The sequence below is a fragment of the Muntiacus reevesi genome, chromosome X (genome assembly GCF_963930625.1).
Source record: "Muntiacus reevesi chromosome X, mMunRee1.1, whole genome shotgun sequence".
NCBI classification, from domain to species: domain Eukaryota; kingdom Metazoa; phylum Chordata; class Mammalia; order Artiodactyla; family Cervidae; genus Muntiacus; species Muntiacus reevesi.
In genome coordinates this window covers 102,144,737-102,157,789 of record NC_089271.1, presented here as the reverse complement: position 1 = coordinate 102,157,789, position 13,053 = coordinate 102,144,737, and the positions used below count along the sequence as shown (strand labels likewise).

The 13,053-nt window shown below is 38.8% G+C and overlaps 1 protein-coding gene across 1 annotated transcript in view; it reads right to left on the bottom strand.

Moving 5' to 3' along the window:
* The window catches only part of LOC136154635 (probable ATP-dependent RNA helicase DDX4), a 37,872-nt gene extending 31,625 nt beyond the window's left edge, over positions 1-6,247 (bottom strand). The window contains exon 1 of the mRNA XM_065916837.1: positions 6,176-6,247. Coding sequence (XP_065772909.1) covers positions 6,176-6,247 — 72 coding nt within the window. The remainder of the gene's footprint in view (positions 1-6,175) is intronic.
* Positions 6,248-13,053: the final 6,806 nt, after the last annotated feature.

Sequence of the window (13,053 nt, the reverse complement as noted above, 5' to 3'; positions counted from 1 at the left end):
CATTCTCTCTTGCGTTCCCCAAATCCAGGCCATCTAGTTCTATCAACTCTATGTCCACTTCTATCTTGAGGGCCCGCTCCCTCTCTTTCTTTTCTCTTTCCTTCTCAGATTTCACTTTCTACAAATGTTGCCTTATCTTACTATAGTTTAGCCATGCTAGAAATTTGTTGCTGTTCAGCCAATCAGTCATGTCCGACACTTTGTGACTCATGCACTGCATCACGACAGGTATCCCTGTCCTTTACCATCTCTGAGAAGTTGTTCAACGTCATGTCCATTGAGTCACATGATGCCATCCAACCATCTCATCCTCTGTCATCCCTTTCTCCTCCTGCCATCAGTCTTTCCCAGTATCAGGGTATTTTCTAATGAGTCAGCTCTTTGGATCAGGTAACCAAAGTATTGGAGCTTTAGTAACAGTCCTTCCGGTGAATATTCAGGATTGATTTCTTTAGGATTGACAGGTTTGATCTCCTAGCAGTCCAAGGAACTCTCAAGAGTCTTCTCCAACATCTCAGTTCAAAAGGATCAATCCTTTGCACTCAGCCTTCTTTACAGTCCAACACTCACATCCATGCATGACTATTCAAAAAACAATAGCTTGTCTAGATGGCCCTTTGTTGACAAAGTAATGTCTCCACTTTTTAATATGCTGTCTAGGTTGGTCATAGCTTTTCTCCCAAGGAGCAAGCATCTTTTAATTTCATGGCTGCAGTCACCATCTGCAGTGATTCTAGAACCCAAGAAAATAGTCTCTCTCTGTTTCCATTGTTTCCCCATCTATTTGCCATAAAGTGATGAGACCACATGCCATGATCTTCGCTTTTTGAATGTTGAATTTTAAGCCCGCTTTTCTACTCTCCTCACTCGCTTTCATCAAGAGGCTCTTTAGTTCCTCTTCGCTTTCGGTCATAGGGCTGGTATCATCTGCATATCTGAGATTATTGGTATTTTTCCCGGGAACTTCGATTCCAGCTTGTGCTACATTCATCTTGGCATTTCACATGATGTACTCCACATATAAGTTATATAAGCAGAGTGACAATATACAGCCTTGACGTACTCCTTTCCCAATTTGGAACCAGTCCATTGTTTCATGTCCAGTTGTAACTGTTGCTTCTGGCCTTGCATACAGGTTTCTCAGGAGGCAGGTCAGCTGGTCTGGTATTCCCATCTCTTTAAGAATTTAACACAGTTTGTAGTGATCCACACAGTCAAAATCTTTAGCGTAGTCAATGAAGCAGAAATAGGTGATTTTTGGAACTCTCTTGCATTTGCTATCCTCCAATGGATGTTGGCAATTTGATCTCTGCTTCCTCTGCCTGTTCTAAAACCAGCTTGAACATCTGGAAGTTCTCGGTTCCTGTTGAAGCCTAGTTTTGAGAATTCTGAGCATTACTCTGCTAGAGCATGAGATGAGTGCAACTGTGTGGTGGTTTGAAAATTCTTTGGCATTGCCTTTCTTTGGGAATGAAATGAAAACTGACCTTTTGCAGACCTGTGGTCACTGCTGAGTTTTCTAAATTTGCTGGCATATTGAGTGCAGCACTTTCACAGCATCATCTTTTAGGATATGAAATAGCTCTATACTAGCTATAGTAGCAGAGAAGGCAATGGAACCCACTCCAGTACTCTTGCCTGGAAAATCCCATGGATGTAGGAGCCTGGTACGCTGCAGTCCATGGTGCAGCTAGGAGTCAGAGCCACTTCACTTTCACTTTTCACTTGCAGGTACTGGAGAAGCAAATGGCAACCCACTCCAGTATTCTTGCCTGGAGAATCCCAGGGACAGGGGAGCCTGGTGGGCTGCTGTCCATGGGGTCACACAGAGTTGGACACGACTGAAGCGACTTAGCAGCAGCAGCAGCTATAGTTTGATTGAATAACATCCACTCAATGATATCAAGCCCTCATTTCTGAAAAGTGTATTATATTATTTGGGAAAAAAAACAGTTCTAGCCAATATAACTAAGGATTTTGAAATGAGGAGATTACCCTGGATTATCTAAGTGGGCCCTAAATGTCATTGCAAGTGTCCTTATGAAAGGCCAAGGGTATTAACACAAACACAGAGAAGGCCCAGTGAAGACAACAGAAAGAGATGCAGCCACAAGCCAAGGCTGCCTATAACCACCAGAAGTTGGAAGAAGCATGGATTCTCTCCAAGAGCCTACTGAAGGAAAACAGCACTGCTGAGACCATGGTTTCTAACTTCTGGCCTCCAGAACTGTAAGAGAAATTTGTCTGTTACTGTAAGCCATCTAGTTTGTGATAATTTATCATAGCATCTATAGGAAACTAGCAAATTGTACTTCTTCCTGTTGTCCTGATACCCTAAGTTCGTTCTCTCTTCAGATCTCTGCACATCATGTGTTACTGGGACTCTTTCAGGTCTCCGGCTCATGAGTCATAGTCTCAAGGAATATCTTCCTCTCCACCTGATCTAAATCTACCCATACCAGTCTTCTTCTCCCTCTCTCCCTCACACACAGAGAGTTTCCTGATTATTTTATTACTATTATTATTTAATAATTTTCACTATTAGTATATGATTTGTAATGTGTTTATTCTGTCTCCTCCAGTAAAATACAACATCCATGCCAGCAAGCCCCTTATCTATCATGTTTACCACTAGCTCCAGCATCTAATAAGGCTCAAAAAAACTTGTGGAATGAGTCTTAGGTCTTAACATTACCTATTTTTAGAACACTTAGCTATAAAACATTTATAACCTCTTTACTCATCCACGTGAACCAATTTAGAAATTTTAAAACTTAACATTATTTCAAATATTATAGATTTCAAAATAATAATTGTGGATGCACTAATTATCTTAAGCAGTTTCCACTTTAATCACAAGAGTATATATGCCATCTGAAATATGCCAGAAAAAAGGCAAAACGATCAGACAGAAGAGACGAGTGTGTAGACTCATTGGTCATTTAATAAGAAATATTACAACTAGCAAGGGAACCCAGTATCCTGTTACAGTCATCACGCTCATTCATTTCATCTCTCACCCCAACAATGTGCGCACAATATGCAAACGCCTAACAGATGGTGACTGCAGCCATGAAATTAAAAGACGCTTACTCCCTGGAAGGAAAGTTATGACCAACCTAGATAGCATATTAAAAAGCAGAGACATTACTTTGCCAACAAAGGTCCATCTGGTCAAGGCTATGGTTTTACCAGTGGTCATGTATGGATGTGAGAGTCGGACTGTGAAGAAAACTGAGCGCTGAAAAATTGGTGCTTTTGAACTAAGGTGTTGGAGAAGACTCTTGAGAGTTCCTTAGACTGCAAGGAGATCCAACCAGTCCATCCTAAAGGAGATAAGTCCTGGGTGTTCATTGGAAGGACTGATGCTGAAGCTGAAGATTCAATACTTTTGCCACCTCGCGCAAAGAGTTGACTCGTTGGAAAAGACCCTGATGCTGGGAGGCATTGGGGGCAGGAGAAGGGTACAACAGAGGATGAGATGGCTGGATGACATCACCGATTCAATGGGCATGAGTTTGAGTAAACTCCGGGAGTTTGTGATGGACAGGGAGGCCTGGCGTGCTGCGATTCATGGGGTCTCAGAGTCGGACACGACTGAGCGACTGAACTGAACTGAACTGAACCGAACCATTTCTGGACTACTCTAACTGCTAGATTACCAAATATTTCCCAACCTCACATTTTGAATTACTCTATCCCCACATAGTACACTCACTTCAAAAACCAGCATTGGAAAGTTCTAAAAACTACCAGAAAAGCAACCTGTTAGTTCAAAATTATATAAGCCTGTGTTAATACTAAATCTCCAAAGAAGGATCCTTAGAAGCATTCAGAAAAGGCTTATCACATAATAAGAACCTCTTGCATAGCACAGGGAATTCTATTCAATACTTTGTGAAGACCTATATAAGAATAGAAGATAAAAAAGAATGAATATATGTATATGTATAACTGACCTATTTTGCTGTACAGCAGAAACACAACATTGTAAATCAACTATACTCCTGATTTTTTAAATTAACAAAAGGCTGATCACAGATATTATTACCAATCCAAGATGATCTCAGAGGCAATACAAATTGCACAAAAGGGAAGCCCAGTTGCTTCTTGAAACAGAAATCCAATTACAACAACCAATCAAATGGTGCCTTTAAAAGAAAACGGGCTGAAGACCTCAGATTTCTCCTACATAAAAATGTCATGCGTTCATCCTTAGTGTCTACACACCTTATTCAAGGAAGAGAAGCAAAGAAAGCCACTGAATGCATCATGTTCCTTCAAGTTAAGTAGGTCAAATTACTAACTGCACACCTAGCACCAGGTGTTAAGTTTGTGGACAAATGCAAAAAGTTTACTACAAATTGGCCACACACAGATATGTACTAAGAATCGTAAGGTAGAAATATTAACATTAATATTAATATTAACATTAACATTATTAACATTTACACTATTAAATAATGTTAATAATGTACATTAAATATTAACATTAATATTAATTAATATTCAATCAGTATGACCAGCATTGAGAAACAAAGTTTGTTACTGAATAGCACAAAGACTCCCAAAAGGTAAATCTGGAAGCCTGACAGTTGACCATCCTCAATTTCAGACACCCTTTGCAATAACCATGCACAACATTCTACAGTGCAGTATACCATTTGAATAATATTTAGTTAAGACAAAATCTCATAGTAAGAAAAAGTAAAAATTAGACAAGTCCAAGTGGAAGAACATCTATACGTATGAGTTAAACTGTGTGTTACAACAAATCTACCAAGAACCTGGGGAAAAAAGAGCCATAGAAAATTATTTGACCAAGTAATTCCACTTTTGAAAACAAATACTCCCAAATTAAACAATAAACTGTAGCTATTCATGACAATACTACAGTGTAAAGATAAAACTTTAATTTCTACCAAAAGAAAATCAATTATGCTTTGGTAGTTCTAGTCCATTAAATACTACATACCCATGTGAAATTATTTTTAGGAAGTTAATAATATGGAATAGCTAGTGCTGAGGAGTGAAAAAGCTGAAATCAAAAATTACTATTACATACAATCATTAGAATCCGTGGAAAAATGTGTTTGGGAAATATAGAAGAAAATTTACTAAAACCTCAACAGAGCATTTGTGCTAGTGAGTGAGACTATAGGTAATATTTCTCCTCTTTTGGTCTTACACTATTCTTACGATACTGTAACATAAAGAAGACAATAAAAAGATAACATACAAAGAAGTTATTTCTAAAAAACGTCCCAAAGCAAGAAACATGATAAATTCAGATTAACATCTTAGGTATTTTAATCTAAAGTTTACATGCAAACAGGCCAAATTCAAGAAAGACAAAGAATTAAATTTTATGTTTTGGGGTAAATTAAGAATTTCTATTAAGACATCACTTGAAACAGAAAGTGTCAGAATTGACTAACATAAATACAAACTGGAAATCCTAAAAGGAAAACAAATTGACTTTTGGAGACATTTTCAAGTAGATAAAACTTATGTAAAAGCAATCCATTAAATACACTGTCTTCCAAAGTAGACTCTCTTCACCATCTTAAAGTCAAAACTAAGAGATCCAAAGAGATCCAAAAACCCACTCCATAATCCCCTCAGGTAAATTTCAGTGTAACTCTTCAAAAGCTATTGAGGAAAAAGATCTGCAGATTTGTACATCTGAAGATCAAACTGATGTTACCATCTGAATCAACCTAATGTTTTCATCTTGAGAGTCCTGCTTATATAAAACCAAATTTCAGAATTCAAACTGCCACCCAAAAACAAATTTTATTGTTCCATTTTCTATAGACAACTGTATCTTAAGAGATATTCAACCACATTAACACAAGTTGCTTTCACCCACAATAAGTTCTAAATCATTGAGATTTAAATTAAGTTGCTCATAATATTATACCCGTTTTAGGTTTTCATTATTAAATTATTAATTATTAAATTAATAATAGTTAATTAATTATTAAATAATTATTAAATTATTTCTTCTATTTGAGGCTTAGCATGCTTCATCATTCCCTATAAGACAGTTAATAACAATCACATGGAGAAGCACAGCATGCTTCTCACCACAGATGAACTTTCTCACCACAGAGATTTTCAACTCCGACAAAATCTGTAGCATTCAATAACTAAAAACTTAAAATTTTATTACCTTCTCAAATACAGGAACATAGGAAGACATACGAGGGTTGATTATTTCTGCTTCCCGATCTTCATCTCCCATGGCGGCTTCCAGTTCAGTTTTTATAAATATACAAACATGCACATTTAGGCTCAGTCAGAATCAGAGATCAGAATTTTACCTTTAAAAGCATAAATCATCATTTCACACATATACCTCCAAGCTACACAATTAACTGTTGATCCTCCCCAAAAGTTTTTGCAAAAAGGCCAATTAAAGTTTTGTTTCTTACCGAGAGATACCATTTATATTTATCCTTTTGGCTCAGACGGTAAAGAATCCAGCTGCAATGCAGGAGACATGGATTCGATCCCTGGGTTGGGAAGATCCCCCGGAGAAGGGAATGGCTACCCACTCCAGTGTTCTGGCCTGAAGAATTCCATGGACTGTAAAGTCCATGGCGTCGCAAAGAGTCGGACACAACTGAGCGACTTTCAATTTTTTATCTTTAAAAATTAGTTGAACCACTTATCTAATCACTCTAGCAATCACCCTGTCCCAGTGGAGTTCAGGCCTTTCCCCAAAATCGGTTGACAGAATTTATTTTCTCACCGAAGGGTTCCCAAAGTGTCTTAGCGAATATTAAGGGGGAGGGGAAATTTTTCAGATACTACTCCAGGTTTCTCCCTTCAAAACTGGGTACGACGTTTCGCGTGGGGTTTATTTAGTTTCTTTGCGGGGGTGGGGGGGGAGTGACCAGGGTTCAAGGCCGTGAAGTTTGGCAGGGAAGGAAGGGGTGATTAGGTGGCCCAAATGTCTCCCACAAACAACCAGTTTCGCCAAAGAGGGTGTATACACGAATAGTTCTACAACCATCCGTGTTTAGAGAGTCTTTTTCTCGGAACACGAACGGTGTACTACCATGTGGTCAAAAATGCTCCTTCGCCTTTCCTGCAGGCCTCAACCTCAGACTTCGGACACGCACCGTGCTACTGGACCCTCCGGGAGGAAGCAGAAAGACCCCAAAGGACGGCTTCAAACCCCTGCCCACCCCAACCGTTCTTCACTTGGCCCGAAGTCCAGCTACAACTAGGAAGCCCAGAGCGTGGGGATGAAACCCCTACTGGGAAAAGAGACGGCGGCCCACTCACCTCTCTGCAGCTTGCTCTCCCGGAGTCCTCACAGGCGCTGACGCGACTTAAACGGCTGCACGTGCACGACGCAGACTGCGTCTGGTGCGCTGATCCAACAACAAATGACACCAGGCGACGAGCTCCATCAGCCAATCAGCGTCAGGCAGCAATGTCGTCCCGCCCCCATCTCCTGCCTCTCCTACCCTATGTGTTCGCGTTCAAGGTCGCAATCAGCTGACCCATTAGGTTCCGGACGGAGTGGCCCGTTAGGCCTAGGGGTTCAAGGCTGACCGTGGGTCACTTTCTCTGGATTTTTCTGTGGGGTCCTCAATCTGGAGAGACTATAGAATTTCCTATGTAAGCACTGCAAGTCAAAGTTAAAAATAGAAGAGGAATTAAAACGTCCTCCTACCTACCTCTTTAAACGTTCTCTCCTTTTTTGCCTACTGCAGTCCCTGGCAGTTGGCCTCTATTTCTGAGGTGCTTGCTTCACCTCCAGGGGGTTTCCAGGCACCTCAAAGTATAGCTGAGGCTCGGGCTGGTGGGGTATGTCTTTTTCTTCCCAGACTGAAGGATGAGACTGTCACGCCGATACCTAGGAGGCTGTGAAGTCAGTAACTTGTCTTACAGAGCTAGAGGTCGAATTCTTTGGGAAGGGGAGACTCTCTGATCCAGAAGGAAGAAATAAATTGTGTTGGTGAAAGTCGTTCGTTACATTTGTGACCCACCTGTTTATATCCCCACTTACTGGCCAAACCTAAGGGTGTCCGAAGGTCATTTCGGTACTTACACTCGTCAGTCAACTTAACTTGGTCATTTCGGTACTTAACTCGTCAGTTAGTGTTTGTTCTGTCCCACAAAAAGTCAGGGAAATCTTTCCGTATTTTTCCATCCCTCCAAAAGGCATAACAGACCGCTTGAAAAATACCATTTTTATTTTTGGCTTTATTTTCATCATTTTCCATGCTCTGAATCTTTTAATAAATCCCTGAATAGTTCAGAAATGTAAGTCCCAACACAGTCTGACACTCAGGCATAGAGGCTGAGGTACTTTATGGGACACTTTACACTTTCCAGCTCTTGAGCCATCATTATTGATCTCTTTAATTAAAAATACTTATTTTCTTTGAATCCTTAAAAATATTTATTTAGATAGCATCAAACTTTGTCAGACTATTATCAAGGTGAAATATCTTTAAAAGATTACATTTAACAAAAGTGAAACCAGAATATTTTTTTAATTTTATTTTTTTCATTTTTAATAATTTCTATTTTTAAACAAAATTTTTACATCATACTCTTGAGGCATCTTATATTTTCAATCGTATATGTATGGGGGAGAGCTACCAACACTCTTTCTGATGCTCTGAATTTGTACACAGTGTCCTCTGACGTATTTTTACTCACTTTGAATTGAATGTTCTTTCAAAAATTTTTATGTTGTGGGAAAATATGTATTAGGTGAAAATAACAAGATATGAAATTGTGTAGATAGAATGATAACCAACTAGGTTTTTTTTATTTTAGGAGTGTAAAGCTTGGAAATATTTTCTAAAATGAGCATATTTTTTTAAAAACATTTGGCAAACATTCTCTGCTATTAGCTCTAGGAGAGAAGAAATTTTTGTGCTTTCAGGTACTGCAATGAAATAGTTCTTTATGAAACACTCAATATAATCCTTGAGAGTTCCTGGTTAAGAAAAAGTGCATTCTGATGAGAACTAAAGTTCAGTACTGAGTAAAGGATAAGCAATGGATAAAAATCATGCAATTCAAAAATTGAACATAAACAGTGAAAAAAGACAAGCCCACGGTTGAGCAAACACTTGCTCCTTAATGGGTGTCCCAAGAAAATGAAGCCACTATATTCTATTTTCTTGTTCTCACTAACAGATCCTAAGTTACTGTTGGTAATAAATCACAATGTATGGAAAAGGCAGGGATTCATTCATTAGTTAGGCTTTAAATGAGCACCTACTGTATGTCAGGTATTATGCTAAATGTTTCAGGTAAAATTAGCTTCTCAAGGAACAATCTAGTGACAAGAATGGCAATGACCAATGGAATTTAAACCTTAACATTCTTATCTCACAAGATTCCCTGGAAAGCTTATATAATGTTTCTCCGAATTTTCTAAATCCTTCTTTAATAAGGTAGGACAAGAGTTTCCTCAAAGCTGTCTCTCAATTTGGAATCAATGTAGTTAGTTCAAAGTAATGCATATAAAGATGACTAATATTTTAGATTTTATGTTCCTAGCATTCTCTCCACATTATTCAAGTAATGATATTTTTAATTGATGTGCACTGTGCCTTGCACCATGTCAAGGCTATTAAAAATTCTTTTAAATCTACCAGTAGTACATGGGGCTTCCCTGGTGGTTCAGTGGTAAAGAACATGCTTCCCAATGCAGGAGACATGGGTTCAATCCCTGGGTCCAAAGACTTCCTGGAGAAGGAAATGGCAACCCACTCCAGTACTCTTGCCTGGGAAATCCCATGGACAGAGGAGCCTGGTGGGCTACAGTCTGTGGGGTCACAAGAGTCAGACACAGCTTCCTGACTGAACAACAACAAACAGTATATAAATGGATTACCTCACGTGGGGGAGAATTAGATGTTCATCTTCAAGGATTACAAATATTTGAAAATCTTTTCCTATGCACATAACCATACAACAGGCTAAAAAAATTAAATACTGCAGGTTGGAGCCCTATAAATCAACACGAAAACAAGGTGGAATGGGTTATAATGTCTCAGACAGCACATCTTGTACTAGTGCAACATCTAAGGAAGAAAGCAACTTGGACAGGGGTTTTCAGCATACCAAGCAGGGTTCAGAGAGGCCAAAATATCTGAATTTTTCAAGTAATGGCTAAGGCAGTGTTTATGAATGTGTGGTACTCATACCACTGATTTTAGGCAACTCAGACAATTTTCATTTTGATAGTCATTTTAGTGTTTTTATTTAATATCTTAGTATATATTAGACACATTCATCAGTGCATATGTTGATAACGAACTCTGTTAGGGAAGCTTTGAGGTAACAGGCACCTTCTTTTATCACTGTTGGGGATGTTCCATGGCCTAAAGCTTGAAGGAAGGGAATTTGACAACATCTAGCAAAATCACATGTGCATTTATCCTTGGATCCTGTAATCCTACTTCTAGAATTTATTTCAAAGATACACTAACAAAAATATAAAAGGACAACTCTGTTGTTCAGTTGCTCAATTGTGTCCAACTCGGCAACCCCTTGGACTGCTGCACGCCAGGCTTCCCTGTCCTTCACCATCTCCTGGAGCTTGCTCAAACTCATGTCCATTGAGTCAATGATGCCATCCAACCATCACATCCTCTGTCATCCCCTTTTCCTCTTGCCTTCCATCTTTCCCAGCATCAGGGTTTTTCCTAATGAGTCAGCTCTTCATGTCAGGGGGGCAAAGTATTGGAGCCTCAGTTCAGCATCAGTCATTCTAATGAATATTCAGAATTGATTTCATTTAGGATTGACTGGTTTGATCTCCTTGAAGCCCAAGGGACTCTCAAAAGTCTTCTCCAACACCACAATCCAAAAGCATCGATTCTTTGGCATTCAGCTTCTTTATGGTCCAACTCTCACATCCATACATGACTACTGGAAAAACCATAGCTTTGACTAGACGGACTTTTGTCAGCAAAGTAATGTCTCTGCTTTTTAATACACTGTCTAGGTTTGTCATAATTTTTCTTCCAAGGAGCAAGCATCTTTAACTTCATGGCTGCATTTACCATCTTAGGTGATCTTGGAGCCCCCCAAAATAAAGTCTCTCACTGTTTCCACAAAGTTATTAACTGCAGAACGAAAAGTTAACGAGAAATAAGTCAAAAATCCCTCAATAGCAGACTGAAACAACCACCCATGTAGTTGAAGGGGCAGAAAAATTTTCCCTTCTTCCTTTGTAGGCTTTTTGGCTGTCCCAATAATTAAACTGACATTAAACAAAAGGAGAAAAACAATTTTAATTTCATACCTACAGGAGTCACATAAAAATATGAGACTCAAAGAAGTGACCAGGGGTTTCCTTGGTGGCTCAGTATCACTACAATGTCCTTCCCGTGCATATTCAGGGTTTAACTTTAGGATTGACTGGTTTGATCTCTTTGCAGTCCAAGGGACTCTCATAGTCTCTTCTAGCACCACAATTTGAAAGCATCAATCCTTCAGTGCTCAGCTTTCTTTACAGTCCAACTCTCACATCCCTACATGATTACTGGAAAAACCATAGTTTTTGACTATATGGACCTTTGTCAGCATGTCTCTGTTTTTTTTAATATGCTATCTAGGTTGGTCACAGCTTTTCTTCCAAGGAGCAAATGTCTTTTGATTTCATGGCTGCAGCCACTATCTGCAGTGATTTTGGAGCCCAAGAAAAGAAAATCTGGCACTATTTCCACTTTTTCCCCATCTATTTGCCATGAAGTGATGGGAACAGATGCCATGATCTTTGTTTTTTGAATGTTGCATCTCAAGCCAGCCTTCTCACTCTCTTCTTTCACCCTCCTCAAGAAGTTCTTTAGTTCCTCTTCACTTTTTGCTATTAGAGTGGTACCATCTGCGTATCTGAGGTTGTTGATATTTCTCCAGGCAATCTTGGTTCCAGTTTATGAGTCATCCAACCTGGCATTGTGCATGATGTACTCTGCACAGAAGTTAAATAAGCAGGATAACAATATACATCCTTGACATTGACATACTCAATTTTGAACCAGTCTGTTGTCTCATGTCCAGTTCTAACTGTTGCTTCTTATCCTGCATACAGGTTTCTCAGGAGACAGGTAAGGTGGTCTGGTATTCCCATCTCTTTAAGAATTTTCCAGTTTGTTGTGATCCACACAATCAAAGGCTTTAGTGTAGTCAAGTATGTTAGGTCAAGTATGCTGGCTTATATCTAAAGAGATATATGTGCTTATATTTTTTTAATGGAAGGATAAGCCAAAAATTATAAAATGACTAAGAGAGAATAGGTTGAGAAGGATAAGAATGTGTGTCAGACTTCTCTGAATGAGTGGATTTGATTGTGAAACCATGTGATTGTTATACAAAATTATAAAACTAAATCAAATCAAAATTTAAAAGGCAATCTTTAAAGTTAAAGCAAATAAACAAATGCACTTAAATAAATGTGTATTTAGTTAGTGGCTTAACCACACAAAGTTATTTCAAATGCTTTAAAATACAGTAATTTGACCATTTGTCCCTAGTGAGATATATCACAAGGCAAAAAATACTGCATAAAATCCATCAATTCTGTAGTCATATTGTCAGTAATAAACTGCTACATAATTAAGTTACTATTGTTTCAGAAGTAAGACTTTTCAGTGTGAGAGAAAAGAAATTGAAAAAGAAAAGCAGAGGTTAAGAAATAACCCTATCCTCTTAAATTTGAAAAGAAATATCATTATGAACTCATTATATATCATCTCCTTTAGAAAAAATAAAAAATATACAACACAAAGACGTCCTTAACTCTGCCCACTGACAAAACAGCAACAACGACAAACCCATCAGCAGTACACATGCTAGCACATAAGACTAATGTTGACTTGAAGCAAAAACACTACTAAATATTTCTCCAGCAAAGATCTGTTTATTCAGGATCAGAAGAGCACTGCAGTGTGGGGTCGGCAGCCCTCCGGAACCACAGGCAAGTCCTGGCGTGCCAAAGGAGGGAGAACAAGGTTTGTCAAAGTACCTGCCCAGTAAGATGGGTCCCTCATGGCTCCAAGGAGTTCC